The sequence below is a fragment of the Rhineura floridana genome, chromosome 6, assembly GCF_030035675.1.
Source record: "Rhineura floridana isolate rRhiFlo1 chromosome 6, rRhiFlo1.hap2, whole genome shotgun sequence".
NCBI classification, from domain to species: Eukaryota; Metazoa; Chordata; class Lepidosauria; order Squamata; family Rhineuridae; genus Rhineura; species Rhineura floridana.
Window position 1 is genome coordinate 117,147,051 of NC_084485.1, and position 23,609 is coordinate 117,170,659.

The 23,609-nt window shown below is 42.5% G+C and overlaps 1 protein-coding gene and 1 pseudogene across 9 annotated transcripts in view; both read right to left on the bottom strand.

Moving 5' to 3' along the window:
- Nucleotides 1-23,609, bottom strand: part of LOC133387866 (uncharacterized) — a 448,159-nt gene that overhangs the window by 23,633 nt on the left and 400,917 nt on the right. For 4 of the 9 annotated variants that reach the window (XM_061633576.1, XM_061633572.1, XM_061633573.1 and 1 more), the window contains one exon: nucleotides 15,969-16,048. The exons of 3 other annotated variants lie outside the window; for them this stretch is intronic. In XM_061633576.1, the coding sequence (XP_061489560.1) occupies nucleotides 15,969-16,048 (80 nt within the window). The remainder of the gene's footprint in view (nucleotides 1-15,968; nucleotides 16,049-23,609) is intronic. 2 more of the 9 variants (XM_061633574.1, XM_061633577.1) reach the window with 1 other exon arrangement.
- LOC133388186 (U1 spliceosomal RNA) lies at nucleotides 1,753-1,902 on the bottom strand (annotated as a pseudogene).

Genomic DNA, 23,609 nt, shown 5'->3' on the forward strand with positions numbered 1-23,609 from the left:
AGCTTAACTTCTGTCCCTGGAAAACTGGTAGAAAGTATTATTAAAGCTAGATTAACTAAGCACATAGAAGAACAAGCCTTGCTGAAGCAGAGCCAGCATGGCTTCTGCAAGGGAAAGTCCTGTCTCAGTAACCTATTAGAATTCTTTGAGAGTGTCAACAAGCATATAGATAGAGGTGATCCAGTGGACATAGTGTACTTAGACTTTCAAAAAGCGTTTGACAAGGTACCTCACCAAAGGCTTCTGAGGAAGCTTAGCAGTCATGGAATAAGAGGAGAGGTCCTCTTGTGGATAAGAAATTGGTTAAGAAGCAGAAAGCAGAGAGTAGGAATCAACGGACAGTTCTCCCAATGGAGGGCTGTAGAAAGTGGAGTCCCTCAAGGATCGGTATTGGGACCTGTACTTTTCAACTTGTTCATTAATGACCTAGAATTAGGAGTGAGCAGTGAAGTGGCCAAGTTTGCTGACGACACTAAATTGTTCAGGGTTGTTAAAACAAAAAGGGATTGCGAAGAGCTCCAAAAAGACCTCTCCAAACTGAGTGAATGGGCGGAAAAATGGCAAATGCAATTCAATATAAACAAGTGTAAAATTATGCATATTGGAGCAAAAAATCTTAATTTCACATATACGCTCATGGGGTCTGAACTGGCGGTGACCGACCAGGAGAGAGACCTCGGGGTTGTAGTGGACAGCACGATGAAAATGTCGACCCAGTGTGCGGCAGCTGTGAAAAAGGCAAATTCCATGCTAGCAATAATTAGGAAAGGTATTGAAAATAAAACAGCTGATATCATAATGTCGTTGTATAAATCTATGGTGCGGCCACATTTGGAATACTGTGTACAGTTCTGGTCGCCTCATCTCAAAAAGGATATTATAGAGTTGGAAAAGGTTCAGAGGAGGGCAACCAGAATGATCAGGGGGATGGAGCGACTCCCTTATGAGGAAAGGTTGCAGCATTTGGGGCTTTTTAGTTTGGAGAAAAGGCGGGTCAGAGGAGACATGATAGAAGTGTATAAAATTATGCATGGCATTGAGAAAGTGGATAGAGAAAAGTTCTTCTCCCTCTCTCATAATGCTAGAACTCGTGGACATTCAAAGAAGCTGAATGTTGGCAGATTCAGGACAGACAAAAGGAAGTACTTCTTTACTCAGCGCATAGTTAAACTATGGAATTTGCTCCCACAAGATGCAGTAATGGCCACCAGCTTGGATGGCTTTAAAAGAAGATTAGACAAATTCATGGAGGACAGGGCTATCAATGGCTACTAGTCATGATGGCTGTGCTGTGCCACCCTAGTCAGAGGCAGCATGCTTCTGAAAACCAGTTGCCGGAAGCCTCAGGAGGGGAGAGTGTTCTTGCACTCGGGTCCTGCTTGCGGGCTTCCCCCAGGCACCTGGTTGGCCACTGTGAGAACAGGATGCTGGACTAGATGGGCCACTGGCCTGATCCAGCAGGCTCTTCTTATGTTCTTATGTTCTTATGAAGTGAGCATATCCATGGGGCTTTCTAGATGAAAAATGTTTTAGAGCGCAGGTTAGCCCTACATCCCATCTTTAGTTATGGGATCCTTGATGGTCCCCAGAGGAAGGTACAGGGAAACCTAAGATCACACAGAATGGGGGAAAAAACCCTTTTTAATCAGAATAGTGTTGTAATAATGCACCGTGGTTCATTGGTAGAGGATCTGCTTTCAGTGCAGAAGGTCCCAGGTTCAATCTCTGGCAACAGGTAGGGCTGAGAGAGACCCCAGGTCTGAAATCCTGGAGAGCTGCTGCAGCTGAGGTTCCCGCATTTGGGGAAATCGCAAGGGTCAGTGCACCCGGAGTGCAATGGATGAGCCTCACCCTAGGAAAACCACCTTCATGATCATGGTATCTCCCCTGCCAGGTAAGAGCTGCTGCCAGTTAGACCAATGGTCTGACTCGATATAAGGCAGCTTCATATGTTCCTATATGTGGCTGGAATTCCCCAGTTTGGCTGCCTAAATCTCATTGACATCACTGGAATTTAAGCTGCTTTACCGTGCACAGGATTCCTGCCTTTGGCTGCAATCTAGCACAGTGTTATGGCTGCAGCCCTATACATATTTTGCAGGGATTGAAGTCCCACTGAACTCATTGGAGCTTACATCTGAGTAGACATGTACAGGATTGCACTGTAAGTGTGCTTAAGTCCACTGAAACCAGTAACCTTGTTCATTATGCTGTAAGTGAGATGAAATCTAACAAAACGGGGGGGGGGGAGTTTAGATATAATCGTGGAAGAAAAAGTTTTTTGGAAGTTGTGAAAATAGGACAGACCATGCCTGTTTGTTTCCCTTAGTCAAATTATGCCTTGAGCTGGCCTCTATTAGCTGTTAGTAATAAGTTGGAAAGTCTGCCACTTGTAATGGGTCTGTCGCTTTTGCTTTTAACTGGTGCCTTGGACCTGTTGACACAAAATATGAGAGGATTTACATGATTGGGTCATGAGAACACAAGCCTTCTATCTCCTGCAGGCAGATAAATTTGTGGCATTGTTTCAGAGAGGTGGCCTTGGAACAAGCAAGCTGCCTTCGTTGTGGGTTCTGCTTAAACTTTAGCAGTAATTAAGGATATTCTCCTTTCACCATTGCACAGACAGAGCAGACCTTCTGCATGCATACTCTGTCATAAGCATTTGGCAAACCCCAGATACCCTTTCCTCACACACTCTCTTTTGGCGAAGCATGGAACAAACTATGCATATCAGAGAGTGCTGCAAATGATAATAACATAATAAATCAGCAATAAAGAAAATATATTAATCTACTTTCTGAAGAATAGTGCATGATCCCTATAACATTTAAGTACCTTTAAATCTCATTGACTTCAACGGCAGGAGCGGGATGGGGTGTAACTTAAGTATGCGCTTAACTATATATTAAAGAGAGGCTAACTCTGCCTATATTCAATTTATTATTATTATTATTATTAATTACTTACTCACTTACTCACTTACTCACTTACTTACTTAATTAAATTTATATCCCACCCTTCCTCCCAAAGGGAGCCGATTGGCTTGCATGCAAAAGTCACAAGATTGCAAGATATACCCCAAAAAGGACTGAGCAAAAAGTTCTGTTCTATGGCTTTGCTCTTCTACCCCTGAGCCCTAGATATTTCCTTAGGGCTTATGAGCTATAGAAACGAAGTCGAAGGAGCTCATGCCAGAAAGGTTTCAGATCTTTCAAGTAAATGGGAAAGGGGAGACTTTTCCTCCAGGGACGATGACAATAAAGGGACGATGACAATACATTCAACAGGATCTAACAACAACAATGCAAAGGCAGCAGTTTGCATGTAGGCACAAGGGGAAGAGAAACCAGTCCCCACGAGTTACTGACCACGTTAGGGTAACAGGGGACAGGAGGCAGCGAAGAGAGACATGGAAGACGGAGGAAACTGACAAGACAAGGGGAGAAATTTACACGGCAACCTTTGCGCGGCTCGCAGGATGGGCTGCAAGGGTGATGCAATTGCGGATTGCTGGAGGCTCCGCTCTTCTCCCTCTGGCAGGCTGGACAGCTCGGCATCTGCGAGTGGAAACCTCTCTTGGCCCTGGAAAGCCCAGTGCTCCTCACATTCCTGGAGACGCAGCGGCTACAGCTGAGGCCAAGTGCGGGGGCCCCCCAAAGCACGGGGCCGGGGGCAACTGCCCCGCTTCCCGGTGCCTTGGGGTGGCTCTGCCCAGGAGAGGGCATTCTGTGTGGCAGCCCATAAGTTGTGGAACTCCCTCCATGCAGAGGTGCATTTGTCAACTTCACTGTACAGTTTTTGTCAAATGGTGAAAATGGCCCTCTTTACTTTGGTCTTTGACAACTGAGATTAGGGCTGGGGGATAAAAGCTGAATCTATCAAATTCACACTTTCTGAAACAATATGAGAATTGAAACACAGCCATCCTTTGAAATTTGCAGTTATCCGAATTTTGCAATGCAGTTCTCCAATCAAACAATGTTTATAAAATGCATATATTATGGAAAAGTGTGCATAAAAATGAATATATGAGTGAAAATAACATGTTAGTAGAAATTGCTTACAAAATGCTTACATTCATCAAAACTGCATACAAAATGTATTTATTTTTGTTATGATTTTGCTGCAGAAATGTGGGGAACTGGGTTTAAGATTGAAAAAATGAGAAACTGGGAGAACAAAAGCTTCCAGATCCTTCCATCCCTACCTGAGACCCTGAGATATATATTTTTAGGACTCACCCTATTTTCGTAATTGTTTTTAAGGATTTATTTTACATTATTGTAACCTGCCCTGGGACCTCAGGGTGAAGGACAGGCAATACATTAAAATAATAATAAATAATAAAATAAATTAAAATTCCTCTTCTGATAGGAAGAATCTTACATACAGGAATGTGCCTTTCAACGGAGTCATTTCACACAGTCACTCCTCACTTATCAAGTGCAGAGGAATCAAGCAATGCACTTATTATGGGAGAAGCAAGTCTAAATATCTGAACAATATTTAAAATGTTTTTGGATGCTCTAAGTGTTTTTTACTGCTTTTATGTGATTTTAATTGTTTTTAAATGTTTTAAATATGGTTTTATTTTAATGATCTCTGAGCTACTTTGGGAGAAAGGACAGAATAGATATTTAATAAACACACAAATAAATAAAATAAACTTGACTTTCTTGCCCTCAGGTTCAATAATACTGGCCAAATTATATTCAGATCAGTTCAGCTTGTTATGCAACAACCAGCCAGGCTTTTTGCATGCACACCAAAAGAAAGAGATACAGGAAAAACATTAAAATAATGATTACAAAAAAGTAATAAGTAATTCAGGGGTATACAATAATACTGCCAAAATTGATAATTAATAATAATTATAAAATAGCTTTAACTCTGGGTATTATCATCGGAAGGAATTAAAGGTTTTCTCCTCACTAAAGTTAATCTAACATACTTAGAAGTCTGATATGACTAGGGATGGGATCCGTTGGCCAGTGCTGGTTCAAAAGCATTCCACCGACCTAACAGGCTGGCATCAATTCAAGTTCATTCTGTATCTGCCAGCCACTGCTTTTACCAATCTGTGGTTTTTTGCTCTGAAAAAATATTGATATTAATATTGATATTTTTAAAGGATACATCAGTATTTTGAAGGAAAAATATTTCCTTTAAAATATCGATATTTTAAAAGAAATATCGATAATCATTCTTACCATTGATATTTTAGAGGCATGTTTTTTAAAAAGTCAGTTTTCAAAAATAGCTGCAGAAATTTGCTGCGTTAAAATCCGATCCTCAGCAATTGAGAATAAGTGAAGTAATGGAAAATTTGGTACCATAACTTAATTGGGTGGAATTCTAGCATATTAATAGATATGACACATAGTAGTCAGTTCTTGCTAATACAAACACAATTTTGTTTGTCAAGGTACCATCACAGATATTACAAGAAGGTGATTGAGATATCGATGTCTTAAATCTGAGTATAACGAGCATTCTAGAAAAAAAATGAATCAAATCCTTAGTCTTTCCACAACCAGCAGGGCAGCACCTGTTTGTATTATGATGGCCTTTATAGCACCCCTTAACCTCCATCAACTGTAACGTGTTTAGCCTAAATTTAATTAAAAACCCCTTAAGGGCAGATGGCAGTTGAAGGCTAAATGTTGGGGCAATGTTCCATTGCGAATGGCAAAGTTTTTATATAATGTATTCATAACCACCACTGAACCCATGGGGAATCTAAAATGGCATATCACTATATCTATGTACTTGGCCTTGCATTTTTTAAAAGCTAATTGTGTACATCTTGGCCTATGTTGTCCTTGACTTTTGGATGAATGGCAATCACTTAGAAGTAGTTTTATCTTCACACAAGAAGGGCAAAAGTATATTTCTTGATAATTAAAATCCCCACTGGCCAATCCTTTATTTTGCAGGAGATCATTAAAATGTTGTTTTGAATATCCTTTCAACATCATTTGTTGCCCTGAATGTATCCTGGACAACAATCTGTCCTGTTTCAGACCTTGGCATTTTATTAACATGGTACCGATGATTACTGATGATCTTTCCAGTACATAGCGGATGTGTTTTCTGCATTTACAGTGTCCCTGCAGACCACAGAACATGTTGTGCTCCCAAGGTCTATGAGATACAAAGACCTCCAGGACCTGCTAACTGTTGAAGCCTATGGCCCATGAAGCCTACCTGTTGGTTTTTTACTGGGTTTTAATACTGCAGTTTCCTTCTGCTTGGCAGAAATGAGGATGAAAGACATATGAATGAACTTCTACCCAAATAACATGAAGGTAATAATGATTAGCAAGTAAGAAAATGTGTGAAGAACTCATAAACTCTGTGATGGCTAAATTAGGAATAAGCTATGTACTTGTCAAAATAGTTCAGTGCTGAGGATTCCTATATACATCTTTCAGTGATTTGTAATGGGTGGGGCGGGGAAGCTCTCTAGACCCTATTTTTATATGGTTTAAGAATCTGTTCTATTATTCTAATTCAGGGGTGGGGAAGCTTTGGTCCTCCAGATGTTGCTGAACTACAACTCCCATCACCCCTGGCTTCCCATCACTTCTGGTTGGGACTGATGGGAGTTGGAGTCCAACAACATCCAGAGGGCCAAAGGTTTCCCATCCCTGATCTAGGCTGAAAGGTAAGTTTGCAACCAGCCAGTAAGCTAAAGATAAGAATAAGTGACTGCACTCTAAGTTTTGCTCTGGATTCTTCCAGAGAGTTTCCGCAACTCTGTTGATTCTCCTTGATCTCTCAGCGGCTTTTGATACCATCGACCACGGTATCCTTCTGGAGAGGCTCGCGGAGTTGGGAGTTGGAGGTACTGCTTGGCAGTGGTTCCGCTCCTACTTGGCGGGTCGTCTCCAGAAGGTAGTGCTTGGGGAACATTGCTCGACACCGCGGGCTCTCCAATATGGGGTCCCGCAGGGGTCAGTTTTGTCCCCCCTGCTTTTTAATATCTACATGAAGCCGTTGGGAGAGGTCATCAGGAGTTTTGGAGTGCGTTGTCATCAGTATGCTGATGACACGCAGCTCTACTTCTCCTTTTCATCTTCTTCAGGTGAGGCTGTCGATTTGCTGAACCGTTGCCTGGCCTCGACAATGGACTGGATGAGAGTTAACAAACTGAAGCTCAATCCAGACAAGACTGAGATGCTGTTGGTGGACGGGTTCTCTGATCGGATGGTGGATATATACCCTGTCCTGGATGGGGTTACACTCCCCCTAAAGGACCGGGTTCGTAGTCTGGGAGTCTTTTTAGACTCTTCCCTCTCACTTGAGGCTCAAGTAGCCTCGGTGGTTAGGAATGCGTTTTACCAACTTCGGTTGGTAGCCCAGCTACGTCCCTATTTGAGTAAAGAGGACCTTACATCAGTGGTACATGCTCTGGTAACCTCACGTTTGGATTACTGTAATGCGCTTTACGTAGGGCTACCTTTGAAGACAGTTCGGAAGCTACAACTAGTGCAAAATGCGGCGGCCAGATTGCTGACAAGGACCAAGCGGTCCGAGCATATAACACCTGTTCTGGCCAGCTTGCACTGGTTGCCAATATGTTTCCGGGCTAGATTCAAAGTGTTGGTATTAACCTATAAAGCCTTATACGGTGCGGGACCACGATACCTTGCGGAACGCCTCTTCCGATATGAACCGGCCCGTGCACTACGTTCTGCTACGAAGGCCCTCCTCCGGGTTCCAACTCACAGGGAGGCCCGGAGGGTGATGACAAGATCTAGGGCCTTCTCAGTGGTGGCCCCCGAACTATGGAACAGTCTCCCTGAGGAAGTACGCCTGGCGCCGACTCTGCTCTCCTTCCGGCGCCAGGTCAAAACCTTCCTATTCTCTGAAGCATTTTAAGTTACATTGATCTAATTTTAATAATGTTTATTGTATTGTTGATTGTATTTTAATATTATTTTGTTATTCATTGTATTTTTATACTATTTTATGTTCACCGCCCAGAGAGCTATCGCTAGTCGGGCAGTATATAAATTTAATAAATAATAATAATAATAATAATAATAATAACTCAATGAATTATTCATTGAGTGGCCAGAGTGTGTTGCTGCTGACGCTACTCCACACTGTGCCTAATTCAGAGGAACATGCCCAGAAATGGCTGCATCCAGTTGTAGACATTCCTTGGATAATGTGGACTGTGTTTTGGGTAAGGTCTCATTTCCACTTGGAAAGTCCTGGGTTGGCAATGTAGCAAGCAGGGCTGGCCCTAGGCATGCCGGAGCCCTTGGGCCCCAACCTGCTCCAGGCCCCAGCACTCCCCTTCTGCAATTCACGGCAGGTTTGGTACCGTGGATTGCAGGGTGGGAGATCCCAAGCTGCCCCCATTCCCCCGCTCTACTTACCTTTCTCTGTGCTGTTTTTTTGGCGGCGCACCGGCACGTGCAGGTTTGCCATCAATCAAGATGGCAGCAGAGGCTTCAGCCCCTTAGGGAAACCTTGGCTGCCATCTTGATTGATGATAAACCTGCGCACGGAGTGCGTGCAGCTGCACAAAACAGCAGAAAGATAGGTGAAGTGGGGGAATGGCGGGTGGCTCTGAAGCTCCTGCCCTGCTACCTGCGGCAGTAATCCAGCTGCGGATTGTGGAATGGGAATGCATGGGCCCCTAGATGCCCCAGTAGCCCCAGGGGCCCTCAGCCAGTGCCCCACCTGGCCACCCTTTAGAACCGGCCCTACTGGCAAGTAAGACACAGACCCCCTTGCCATGTACTCCAGGGCAGGGTTGTCTGGGTGTGTCATTTGAGTATTATGTAAATATGCCATCAAGAAGAACCACGAGGGTGGAAATCTTCACACATACCCAGTTTGGCATGGGCACACCACAAAGGTAAGGGCAACCTTGCAAGTACTGATATGTACAAAGGATATCTAAGTTACTACAGGGTTATGACAGGAAGAAAATGAAGCATAACTAAACTCATATTGCCCAGTTTTAATGTCTTTCTGTCTGTTGCAGAGATAGGTCATCTTTATGCAGCTTTCATAGCCTCATTCACCACAATGAAAGTGTTCTTTCTCATTCTGATGTATGATTCTGCTATTTATTAAATCCATCTTCTAACGTGTGCAAATAAAAGAGTCTCTATTTCACCCCCAGAGGAGAATAAGAGGCAGCCAGCAGAGGCAAGAGGCATGGCCAGGTTTCATGAAGGAACTAAGAATATGAAAAAAGAGGAAACAAATACATTAGGAAAATTGCTGCCAGAGTTGGTTATTCAGGTTAGATTGTCCAGGGAGAAAGCTAATGTGTTCCCTAGCTATTACGGAGGGATTTTTGTGACAGTAGTGCCATTCATGAAACACTTCTGTGGTGCAAATAGCAAAGATCTTATGGCGTTCTCATTTAATTTAATGGGAATGCGGTGGGGCCCTCATATTTCATGCCTTGAGATCACAGAACTGTGCAGTATACATCTTATTAGTTAGCATATACAAATGCTGTTTGTATAAACTCACACCCCCACTTAATTACAGACTCTGTTAGTTCAACTTTTGTGTTATTCCTCCCCCGCCCCCAGGATTTTTTTTCCCTAGGAAAAACAACAGCCCAAAGATCTGGGGCTTCTGCATTAACTAAAGTTCAAACTTCATTTGTTTCTTTATTGTTTCTCTGCATTTCCTAAGCTTTCACTGAGCATACCATATCTGAATGAGACAAATCTAAAAAAAAGAAGGCCTCCTTGATTTGGCAAGCTTGAAGAGCAAATTTGACCAGATGTTTAAGGTGGGATGTAGAGTGCCAAATACTTTTTAAAGAGATTTCAGGAGCTGAGTTCAATTTGTTTAGATTGACATAGGAGTAGTGTTCCTGCAGCAAGATCTTCATGCTTACAGTGTGTGGGTGTTATTAGGGGTGCTCACATATTATATCCAGCACATATACAATCTATGTACCTGTGCACAAAAATAGTTGAGCTGTACACTTGCACAGTTATTCACACCTAATATTCAACGAGTGTACAGTCTATGTACACAATGGCTGTACATATGTTGAGACAGTGGGTGATATTCAGTAAAATAATTGTGTGAGTGCAAGGATTGCCACTAGTGCAATGAGACTTTCCCCTCCCCCCCATACACCCCCTGCAGTGTACACAAATGTGTTTCAGAGGGTTGGGGGAAATCCCAGAACAGATTTAGGGGGTGCTCAGGCAGGGGGAAAGAGAGGGAGAGAATGAGAAATCCTTGTGCTGATGGAATGAGAAATTTGGAATACAACCAAGTGTTCAGCATATCATGTGAACAACCTATTAAATGCGGTGAAGAACTTGCATGCGTCCATAAAGCCTTAATTCATGTGACCTTAGGCCTTATTCCATGCAGGTGAAAGAGGCTGGAGGGAGGGAAAGAGCTCAGGAGGGTACTAATGGAGCAATGGAAGGGGTGGAAGCTCTCTGCAAATTTTCAGTTCAGACCCCTAGGCAGGGAGGAAGAAAGAGAGAGAGAGAGAGAGAGAGAGAGAGGGTCATTTCAAAGAGAGTGAGTTGGGGGTGTTCCACACCCTTTGGCCTCTGCCATGGTCCACCACCAGCATGCAGTCCCCAGCATGTAATTCCTGAAGGAATGTGGCCCTTGATAGGAAAAAAATATTCCTCATCTCTTTCAGGAACCCCTTCCTCTCATTCACATCCCTAGAGCTCAGGGTGGCTTAAATGGACAGGGCAGGAGTTGTCAACTTTTTTGGACCATTTCAAATCTTGAGAGTGTGCTGGGGGCATCAGTCACAAAATGGCTACCATGGAGGTGTGGCGTAACACAAAATGGCTGCCATGGGGAGGAGTGGCACAACACAAAATTATAGAGTAGTCATGGTGAAGCTTTCCCCATAATTGTATTTCCATATTGGAAAATGCTCTACCTGAATTTCTGCCTGCCACACAGAATCCTGTTTTTCCCAATTGCCAATGCTAAACCAACGCCTAGGCTGACATCCTGTACCAACTTCCCTGGAAGTATGCCCCATAATGACTTACTTAGAAGGGCCTATTCTGAGAGCTATTCTGCTAAGGGCGGTATATAAATTGAAATAATAAATAAATAAATAAACACGTCTTTTAAGTAGAGATCTTATCCCAGTTTGCATCTGTGTTAGAATTGCTTTTAAGATGTTTTTAAAGATTTTTTAAAAAGATGTTTTATTTTAAAAGATGTTTTATACATGTTTTTATTGTTTTATTGCTTGTTTGCTGACCCAGGCTCCTTCTTTATTATTATTTAATAAATAATAATAAATAATTAAACACAAAGAAACTTACATCTGAGTATACATGCATACCATTACACTGTAAGTTAACTATACAGTGAATTCTTAATGAATCCCTGGTCTTTAGCTTCTGCAAAGCAGGAGACACACCAAATGTTTTTGCAGAGTTTTCACATTTGCTTTTGGGGGGTGGGAGGGAGATCCCCCCCTTATTTTGTAGTAGTATTTACAGAAAATAACTTCTAGGCACTGCCTGATCTCAGGCCAACCCAGCACATGAAAGATGCATCCTGACTGCTAGGGAAAAAGGAAGGGCAAAACTATGGTGATTTCAAGGACTAGGAGAAAAAAAGATAGAAGCAAGAAAAGGGCATTAAAAGGGAGGGCAAAACAGCAGGAATTCCTATTGCCTGGTGTCCAAACAACTCACTTATAAATCACAGCTCTGACTTCACACATTGGCTAATAATAAAGGCAGGAGCAGCCAGGCTGGCTCATTTCACTGATATAGCTTAGATGGATATTTGCATATTGTGCTCGCCCCTAACGTTCTTTCTAGGAGGGCTAGAGACTTACTTGTTTTTTAATTGAAAGCTCAGATTCTGGGCTACCTGCTGGGGATGCCACTGAAGACTTTCATGGGTGTCATGGCACCTGCAGGTGATGAGTTGGCAACCCCGCAAGATAGGGCTTCTCCCTTGATTCTCACAAAGCCCCCTGTGGGATGGGTTAGGCTGAAGGAAAGTGACTGACCCAGTTGCCCAGTGAGCTTCAAGATAGGAGAATAACCCACATCTGCCCAATCCAAGTCCAACACTCATCACTGTACCCTGTAGGGTTGCCAGGTTCTTGGCCTGAGACTGATCCTGTATCTTTAGGAGAAGAGAAAGTCAGCCAAGCGCAGGTGTTCTTGCAACTCTGTAATGGGAAACACCACAAGGTGGACTTCTTCCTTCCCCCTGCACACCTTTTAAAGATACAGAAGACCTCTTGGTTGCCAGGCCCGGCCTCTAAGACAGCCTTTCCCAACCAGTGTGCCTCCAGATGTTGTTGGACCACAATTCCCATCTTTCCTGACCATTGGCAATGCTGGCTGAGGCTGATGGGAGTTATGGTCCAACAACATCTGGAGGCACACTGGCTGGGAAAGGCTGCTCTAAGAGGTTTTCTGTATCTTTAAAAGTTGGGGAGGGGGAGGGAGAATTCCACCTTGTGGTTTTTCCCATTACAGAGTTGCAAGAGCACCTGCACTTGGCTGACCTTCTCTTCTCCTAAAGATACAGGATCAGTCTCAGGCCATGGACCTGGCAACCCTAATACCCTGCTGCTTCAAGGGGTGCTGTTTCACGTTTCAGTAGCAGGGCACACATTGATTCAATGTGTTTTAATTAATAATTTCAATATGGGTAGAAAATGCATAAAAGTAATAAGTAAGGACAAAATGCACCCCTTTCTCCACAGTTTGGAGATGCTTCTCATAGAATATTTCACTTTACTCTCCCCTACTCCTTTTTTTCTCTTGTGCTGTGTCAGGCAAGTGCAACATGCCCAACCATACCTGGTAGTCTGAGGCTGTCCTACACCTCACTTATTTCTGGCATGCAAGCTACTCCTCATGTGAGCACGGGCTAAGGAACTAACTAGTTGCAATGGCAGCAATTTTGTGTGTTCAAACACGGAACTGCCCCAATCACACAGAAAGGAATGCAGAACTCCTCCCCAGCGGCGTCACTAGCGGGAGTGTGTGTGGGGGGTGCGGACCTCTGGCGCACGCCCTCCCAGGGCATGAATGGGGGTGGTTGGTGTTGCGCACACACGCACGTGCATGCACACACACTCACCACACGTTCCAGGCTGGTGGTGGAAGGCCCATCCCGGCTTCACCGCCAGCAAGCGGGCGCCTGCTGTCGGCCTCGCCTGCCCACCTCCGAGGAGGAGTTGGCTACGCCGACCTGGAGCGCTTCTCGGCTCCTTTGCCGGCCAACAGCGTGGGGCGGGGTGGCTCTGGGTGTCACCCCCTCAGGTGACGCCCCTGCTCCTCCCTCTATCAGTGTATCTTGTCAGTTGCTTTTCTCCTCAGCCAAAGTTTGGTACTGGGAAGGCCTCACCTGTGTAAGGCCCCATCAGCTAAGAGTTGTTAGGAAACCCATATTCTCCTCACAGACCAACAATTCCCAGAGTTGCCTGGGAAGAGGGATTGATTGTTAAACCACTCTGAGAATTGTAGCTCTCTGAGAGGAAGAAGGGTCTATTAACAACTCTCAACACTCTTCACAAACTACCGCTCCCAGAATTCTTTGGGGAAGCTATGACCGTTAAGACCATCCCAGGCAAATGATTGTGTGTTCCACAGTTGTTGCTGCTGTAATTTTACTCCCAGGGAGGGGAAATACGGGATTTTCTGCTTCAGATGCCAAAATAACTTGATTGGCCTTCTACCATACATATTAGGGGAAAGGCTGTAGAATCTGCTTTGAGAAGAGCATCTGCTTTGTATGTAGCAGGTCTCAGGTTCGATCCCTGACATCTCTGGGTAGGGCAGGAAATGTGTCTGAAACCCTGGAGAGCCACTGCCAATCAGTGCAGACAATACTCAGCTAGATGGACCAATAATTTGACTTAGTATAAGGCAGCTTCCTATATTCGTGTGTGTGTGTGTGTGTACCATTTATGGCTCTCCTTCAGGCAGCAAAGTGTCTTCAGTTGGCCTGAAGAGGGGTAAGACCAACAAGAAGGTTCAAATGGTATATGCATGGTCTTTTGATATATTGAAGATTAAGCTGCCAAAAATTAATCTATTTAAAGAGCATTTGTTTTGTGTTTGCTTTTTCATACTTCATCATAACCAGAGGCATAGCTGGCCTTGAAGAGTAGTCCACATGTGGTCTGAAAAACTGAGCAGGTAGGTGGTGACTTTCCCCTTGTTCTTTGTACTTTACCTTCTGTCCATGAAAGGGTGGGAAGGTCCCTAAGTTAAGAGTTTTCTTAGTCTGCTTTCAACAGCTCAGAAATATAGTTATAGGACGCAACCCAAATGTTCTTCCAAATGTTGTTTCTAAATGGTCTTCATGAATAACTGCAAGATTAAACTTTTATGTGACAATATGAGAGACTCGTACATGGAGCTGTATATGCTGCAGGGAAATCATGTGAAGACTAAATCTGCTAATGACCTAGATATTGTACTTTAATTTATTGATAACTAAATAATCAGAGGCTTTTTACGGTCTTCTCAAAACCTAACAATTGTGTATTGTGCATTTGACTTCTGCACGCATGCTGACACAAACAAATAAAAACGATCGTAACGGCTGAAATGTTGTTAGGAACACAATTGAGAACATCTGTATTGTAAGCAGAAATAAATTAGAAATGCTGAAGTGTTTTGTAGCTGCGAACTGAAGAATAAAAAAATAACTTACGGCACCTGGATTAAGCAGTTATAAATAATGGATAAAGGGAAAAATTACATTACCCTCTGTGTAAATTCCTCCTCCCCCCAAAATATATTTTATGAATGTAGAATTGCAGTAATAAATGCAGCATTTGTTTTCCCTCCATAGAAGTTCATGACTATAATATTGTTTGAACATAATGACCAATAGGTATAGTGTTTGCAGGACTTGGTACTTCCACAAAAGAAATCTTTGCTTTAGCCTTAACTTTAAAAGGGTGAACAAATGTTTCTACTTGAACACCTCATTTTGCTTCTGTGCTTTTGTGAAGAATACAACACAACACAACCACACCCAATTGCTATGGGGATGGCTTTAATGTCAGGCATGATGGAAAGGTACTACTATACCATCCTACAAAGCATTTGATAGTTCATCTCTGTGATCAGGCCTAGTCTTACCATTAGGTAGAGTGAGGAAGCCATCCAAGGCAGCTGAGTTGGGATGTCATGAAAGGATAGCAAACTGGGTTTTTTAAAGCGTCCTTTATTGTTATTGTATTTTGCTACCAGGGAGGAGAAAGACACTTGTGGGATTTTCTGTCTCAGACACCAAAATAATTTGACTGCCCATGGGTATTAGGCACTCTGACTTGGTGGGGGCCACAGTTTGCTACTTCACTTCAGGCAGCAAAGGGTCTTGGGCAGGGCTGGCCCAAGACTAGAGATGTGCTAGAAATTCGCCCAATTCAGATTTGGTACTGAATTTTCCAATAATTTGCTTATTCTCAATCAAGGATCAGATTTTAATGTAGCGAATTTCCTCAGCTATTTCTGAAAACATACTTTTAAAAAACCTCTAAAACATTGATTGTAAGAATGACAATTTATTGATATTTTCTTCAAAATATAAATAGTTCCTTAAAAATATCTATTAATATCAATATTTTTTTAGAGTGAAAAAAATGGATCAGTAAAAGTGGGGGCTAGCGGGTACAGAATGAACTTGCATCAATGCCAGCCTCTTAGATTGACAGAATACCTTAGAACCAACACCAACCAATAGATCCCATCCCTATCCAAGATACTTTGCTACCTGAGGAGGACACCCCACTCCATGTACAGAAGAAGATTGAAATGGCAGTTGAATGGCTCCCCATGCCTCACTCCTCCCCCTCTCAGTCAGCAGCAGTGACCTCCAGTGTTGGGAAGCCATAAGAGCAATGGAGTCCCACCAGCTCTGCTCCACTGGTTGCTACTGAATATAGGTCTGCCCTCCAACACCTTAATGATAGCTTCCCATTCCCTAGGATCTGCTACCTGAGACAGTCTGCTCTGAGTTTGGACCAGAATCCAGAATCAGGCTCTTTTTGGCATGATCTGAAAGAAAAATAAATTGGCTAAAAAGAGAGAGAAAGAGAGAGAGAGAGAGAAAGAGAGAGAGAGAGAGAAAGAGAGAGAGAGAGAGAAGACCTGAATTAGGTTCCTTACATATACGTGTGGAATAACATATACAACCTAATCCTAAGCACGTTTCTTCAGAGTTAAGCTTAATCACTCTTAGGGCTGTGGTGGTAGGCTCACTGAAGACACCAACTCAGTGTGCAGCAGCAGTGAAAAAGCCAAATTCAGTGTTAAGAAATACCAGGAGAGGGATACATGGATCCGCCGTATATTTTGGAAAGCTATTTGTCAGCTATGCTTTGGGATACCTGCTAAGATATCACAACTAAATTTTGCATAATGGTTCCTGAGATCCAGGAGCAGGGTGTTGTCTATGCTTGGATACAATTAGATGCCATTTTGAATGAAGAAGGCAGGCTGAACCTTTCAAAACTGCACTGATTTTAACCACTGATTTAAAAAATGTGCCAATTTTTTAGTTTCTTGGAATTCCTGCGCAAGGCCAGGTACAAGGTGGCTAGTTGAAAATAAAACAGAATCGTTGCATCCACATATTACTTGATGTGACATAGAACCAGGGGTGTGGGGAGAACCCATGGGGTAGGGAGAAGGAATGATTTTAGCATCTACCTCACTGTTACGGTAATTTATGAAACTGATTTAAGTCTGATTTCAGTAGGACTGACTTTTAGGAAGTGTGGTTAGAATTGGCCCTGGTCATTGTTTGCACCCCATGGCACTGTGGCGTAATGGCTTAAAGTTTTGGCATAAGACTGGAGAGATATTATCAGAGCTTGGAAGATTATTTTAAAAAACTAATAAATTACGGTTACAATTACATGGCCCAAACAGTAGTAATTACCATTACCATTACAATTGCTCTGAAAGTAACATTTCATTTCATTTCATTACAATTACATTTCAGATACTTTTTTTTTTAAAAAAAACCACCTACAAGGTGCTGGCCTTGGCTGCTGCACATCTACGTAGCCTAAAGCAACATTAAAAATAAACACACACATAGAGAGGTAGTAGAATAATTCTTTTTATCCATAAGATAGCAATGGTGGTCTCTCTGCTGGTAAGGGAGGAGAGGAGGGAGGCAGATGCCGCTACTCAGATGTTTGTACATCAAACCAAGTGCAAGCCCCCCCTGCACTCAGGCAGCAAGCATAATCTCTCTCACTTAACCCCTTCTTGGACCCTGCCCTGCCACCAACTAAGGGACACTCATCCAAGCAAACATTTTCCCCTGAGATGCAAAAAAGTTAAAATACTGCATATGCAGCACAGTAGGCAGAGAGGGTGGTGGAGGCCACTTTGTGTGCCAAGTGCAAACATGCACGCACGCACGCACGCATGCACGCGTTGTCATCTTTCACCTCCACAGTTCTTTATCTCCATTCTGCTGCTGCCTTCTTCTCCTTTATCCATGTTCTTGCCCTCAAGCTCCTTTTCCCCTCCACTCCATTCTTCATCACCATCATCCATTTTTAAACAATTGTTTTCTCCACTGTACCCTGTCTCACTCTTCACTTCCTCCTTCATCGCCTCCTACCCACCCACAGAGTATGAGGGAAGAGCAATGCTGCACAAAAGCCCAGTTTGAGGCACATGATTTTCATCCACAAATCAGAGGAGCAGAAGACTTGCCCTGCTTCCCCCCCCCAAGTAATGCTCAAAAATAATGCCGGAAACATTACAACTATGCCACAAAAGTAATAAAATTACTCCTAGTTCTATTACAATCAAAATGTAAAGGAATTACCCATTTGTTCCTCAAAAAAGTAATGAATTACAAGTAATTCATTACTTGTAATGAATTACTTCCAAGCTCTGGATATTATACAGCCATGAGACTGGCTGCATACTATAGCGAGCATGGATTTTTCACGTTCCGACATGTGAAATTGAAAATATCCCCCATGCCATTTTACTGCTTCCCATAAACTCCTTTCAAACAAAATCTTACAAAATGTACAGTCCTGAACTCAGAAATGCTTGCTTAAATAACCCTCTAAGTTTTCATGGTGATACACAAAACACTCAGAGAATCCAGAGTTCAAAATCTAAAATGAGACCTCTGTTGGACTTTTTTCTGTCAGTGGTCTCATAATTTGTTGAAATTAATTAAAAATCAGCCATATTCACAGAGTACATGTTATCCTATTACAGACCTTGCCCCATACTCTGACCTTCCATCTTTTGCAGTTTAGAAGTTAAAAAAAATGCATGGCTGATTTTTAATTAATTTAAGAAAATTAACATTGGAGTTTAGAGTTTAGTAAGAACCAACTATCAGTGTTCTAAAAGCCAGACTAACAGATGTTTGGCTTGGCTAATCAGGGAGCCACATGCTTGCCAGACATTTATTCTTTAAACAATCATGGCGTCCCCCAAAGAATTCTGGGAAGTGTAGTTTGTGAAGGCTGCTGAGAGTTGTTAGACTCCTATTCCTCTGACAGAGCTACAGTGGCCACAGTGGTTTAACAGTCAGCCGAATTCTGGTGATTCTAGCTCTATGAAGGGAATAGGGCATCTCTTAACAACTCTCAGCACCCTTCACAAACTACATATTCCAGGATTCTTTGGGGGAAACCATAACTGTTTAAAGTGGAATAAATGTCTGGTGTGGATGTGGCCAAGGACAGCTTTGATTTAAATTTGGGTGGGAGACTACATGTATCTGTTGTAGAATAAAAAGGTGGGGAGAAACCCTGAAAAATAATGATACTGTTCACAATGTTTTCCTTTTGGAAAGGAAAAGAGCTTTTTCTCTGCCCAGTGCCCACCCACCCAATCTCCTCCCCTCCCCCTTCCTCCCTTCCCCCTCCTCCTCTCCTTCCTCCCTCCTCCTCCCCTCCCTCCTTCTTCCCCCCTCCCTGCCTCTCCCCCAGGTCAGTTTCACCTATCCTAAGCATGATTGCACAGGAGGAAATCCCATTGAACTCAATAAGCATGCAAATGATCAAATTTGCCATCCCCTCCTCCCCTTCTGCCTTCCCTTCCCCTTTCCTTTCTCCCTCCCCTCCCCCTCCCCTTCCCTCCCCCTCCTTCCCTCCACTTCTCCCCTCTCCTCTCCTCCTCCTCCTCTTTTCCCGTGGTCAGATTCACATATCCTAAGCATGATTGCATGGGACTAAATCCAATTGAATTCAATAAGCATGCAAATGATCAAACCAAATTCTTCCAAGCTGCACTGGAAGTAGATTGGACTGTGAAAGACCAACCCAATTGTGTTTTCATTTTTACAAATTTGTAGCGCAGTACAGTATCCCAGGGAGGAGGTGAGGTCTCCTGCTCCCCTGGTGCATTCACTATAGCTGCCCAATTTCCTTGTTTTTTTAAATTTGATAGAAATATCTGTTGGCTATAGGTACATTCTTAAACTGCAAGGTTTTTTTTGCCTATTAGTGAATCTTTACCCAGTCATGAAGTTTACTTTGGACTAGTCACGAAGTCTCATCTTACCCTGACAATTATGATGAGCTATGATGAGCTTCCGCCGGGCCTTGAAGACCTGGCTCTTCTGGCAGGCTTTTGGGGTGGGTTAGGTTTTATTATTATTGTTGAGATTTTTAATGTTTTAATGTATTGTATGTTTTTATTTTGTACGTCGCCCAGAGTGGCTGGACAGCCAGCCAGATTGGCGACTAATAAATTTAATAAATAAAATAAAATAAATAAAAGAATTGTTCTGAGAACGAGGTATGATAGTAGGGAGCAATGGCAGGGTTTATTATGAGAAATATAATAAATTATAGATAATTAATGAACAGAGGAATCTGCCTTGTGCACCATACACAATGATGCCTCACCCCAGGAGCAGAATAAGGGTAAACCAGACCATATTATGGGTAAAAACAGGACAAAACCTTTACAGAAGTACATGGAATTGACTTAGCATGGGGCAAGGATCAGTGATCATTCAGTCCCGCTTGCTGTCCCATCCCACACATAGCCCATCTGCTGAGCAGAGATGGGTGAAAAATTAGATTTAGTTTGAATTTCAAGCCTAATCTATCAAATTCACACTTCCTGAAACAATATGAGAACCAGAACACAGCAATCCTTCAAAATTTGCACTTATTCAAATTTTACAATGCAGTTCGCCAACAAAACAATGTTTTAAAAAATGCATGTTATGGGAAAATTTGCATAAAAATGAATACATGAGTGAAAATAACATACAAAAATGTATTATATGATGAAACGTTGCTTGCAAAGATGTTTCCATTAGTCAAAACTGCTTACTAAATTGTGTGTATTAGGAGAAATTTACACTAACATGCTGGAGAATTTTCAGGAGGTTTTTTTAGAAATAATATTTCAATTGCTGCAGAAATGTGAAGAACCTAATTTAAGAATGGAAAAATGAGAAAGTGAGAGAACTGTAATTGACAGATCTTTCAATCCCTACTACTGGGGCACCCTTCAGGGAGTTGCCAGACTAACAGACCTCACAGTGTAGCAGGCCATGCATCTGCCTTGATAGCCCAGATGCCCCCGACTTACACAGACATCTTGCAATACCAGAGATCTCTTCGGTAATCCCATGAGACCAGGCCGTCCAGGATGATGATGGCTGCTGCCTCCTAGGGGCTTGCCGTGCAGGGTGCTCAAAGCAGCCCTGCCATGGGAGGAAGCAGCAAACTGGAAATTATCTTAGGCCAAGGTATTTGTCCATTTAGCTCACTTCTGTTCACTCTGACTGGCAATGGCACTCTAGAGCCTGAGGCAAAGGTCTTTCCTTTTGCCTTCTATCTGATCCTTTAAATTGGTCATTGCAACCAGTTGCTGAAGAACTTTGAGAATTTGAGGGAAGGCACCATAAAATTGAAGCCATTCAGAAATCCACTGTGAACAATAGAGGGAGTGTTATATTTGGACATGGAAATCTAAATATCAATGTCCCTTTTCAGTCATCCAAAGCTCTCAGGCAACCAAAATTGGGTGCATGGAGGGGATCAGGATTATGCCCTCCCCCATCTGTACTTTCATCCAAACCTATGAGCACAAGTGAAAGCTTTGTGTGGAAGAGCCAACCAATGCATTGAGCTTGGGGGTAGAGTGATCACGTACATGTCACCACAGAAGAGGAAATGCATGACCACAAAAGAGGACACACATTTGCAGAGTGTTATTTATATGTATAATTGCAAATTTAGAACCAGTTACTATAATTTAAGTAATAATATAATACATTTCACCACAGTGGAGAAGACTGTGGCTGGGTGACCTGTTTGCCTGCTTAGATTGCTGGCAGATGCTAACTGTTGATGGTCAACTTCAGTGCCTCTGCTCTTCCATCTTAGGGTTCCTTTATCTTTGGACTGGACAGACCTTCAAACAGAGAACTCCTCCTTCTGACAGCCCTTCAAATGGAGGACTGTCTCTGTAAAGAAGGACACATGGCTCTCCTAGTTGAGGGTGCATTCTCGCTCATCCCTCTCCATGCATAGAGAGTATTCCTGGATTTGGTTGACTTACTGTAAGCAAGCCACTATCTCCCACTATCACCATCTCTGGTTTGGTGAGATTCATGGAAATTTCGTTAATGTCAACTGACTCAGAATTTACAAACATAGATGAAACCACTACTGTTGAGAAAGAACAGAAAAAAGTAATGCTTGTGGGAAGTTAAGGAGGAAGTGAGGCCTAGAATCAAACAGCAGCCCAGCAGATTCTAAATGAAAAAGGACAAGAAGTTCCCTTCAGCTGGTAGATAAAAAATGTCAGAAGCATAAAAGAAATATTATGAAGCCAGGTATAAGTCTGGAGTGTTTTTCTTTTGTGATTAATGGTTGGTCTGAAACGGGATAGGAAAGGTAAAACAAAGTTCCTCTTGAAGTAGTTTAAAAATGCCACAGCAGAGGTGGGGGTGGGGGAAAATATTGTAACATCAATTTAAAAATAATAAAAAAATCCCCTTCCACTAAGATGTAAAGGTCAGGAAAGATTTGGGTGTTTTTAAATGCTGTCGTGAAGAAATTTTTATAAAGGTTAAGATGTCATGTAGTTTCAGAGTTATGGGCATTGGAGGGGGGTCCTTGAGTGCCAGCTGCACCTCAGGCCACAGTGTTACTGTGAGACACAATGACAATGGACAGCAGGAGGCTGGCAGATCATGGGCTATCGCTGGGGAAAATTGTACCTTGCTTACCGAATAATGCAAAGCTGTATGAATATTTCAGAAGCAAAAAAAAAAAAATGGGGGAAAAAAACCCTTAGCTTAAAAATATGCCTTCAATAACATTGCAAGGGTCTAATTTAAAAACCCCAAAGCAAGGAAATTTCCAGAGTTCATGCTGCCTCTCTGTCCTTAACTCAATTTACCTCTCATTTGTAATACACATACATATGGTTTGCACAGGCATCAAGAGCTAAATTCAACCTGCTTGAGACATTGGAGTTCAACCAAGTAGGAAACTTGCTCCTGCTGCTTATGTGTCCCTTTAAGCACGAGGAGCACAAAACCACATATGTGGCTGGAAGGTGTGAAAACAGACAGGCGATGCCATAGCTAGGATGTTTATTTCCTCCTGCTGGACTAATTTCTTTATTAGTTTATTTCCTCCTGCTGGACTAATTTCTTTGTCCTAATCCAGCTATGGAACTAGATGGGCTGATCATTATTCTGACCAGATATAAGACTGTTTCCTGTGTCAAAGTATTTGTCCATCAAGCTCAGTAATGTTTTTCACATTGCCGACTGCCTTCATCTGTTTCTAAGTGGAGTGATAACATATATAATATAATATATAAAGTAGGGGTAAAGCTTTCTGTTTAACGTTCCAAAAGCTTTCCTCCAAACAGCAGAAAAATTATTCTGCAGAAAGTAAAATAAAATACTCGCACACGCTCCAGAAACTGCACAGACTGTAACTATTATGGACAGAAAAGAAAGGGTTTCCCTACCACCACTTCACGTGCTCTAGAAAACAAACAAACAACATAGCTCAAATGGGTTAGGAAATAGTTTTCTTTGTGGGCTATGTGGAATCCAAGTGGAGGAAGATACACACTGCAGCAAATAAATAAATAAAAATAATAAAAAATAGAATGTGACTAGCCAGCCTACCGTGTAGACATCTCCATTAGGGCCACCCCAAGCAAAGTGGTCACATGGGTTTGTTTGTTGGGTTTGTTTATTCATACAATTCCTTATTCATCCTTTACCATAAGGTCTCGGATGGGTTACAGCAATAGAAATACAGTGATAAAAAGAGATAAAACCATTTCAATTACAAAATACATACAACCGGTCCAAATGGAACAGAATGATATACATTCGATAAAGAGTTGGGTCCCATAACACAACATTATCTCAATGGTCAAAGGCCAGAGTAAAGAGGTGCATCTTCTGCATGCAGTGGAAGCTGTACAATGAAGATGCCAGATGCACCTCTGAGGAGAAGGAGGGCTGCCACAGAGAAAACTCTCAGGCCACCATACCCCACCATTCTGAGGGTGGAAGAACTGCCAAGAATGACCCCTCTGCAGATTTATTTTATTTTGTTTATTTATTATTTGATTTATATCCTGCCCTTCCTCCTA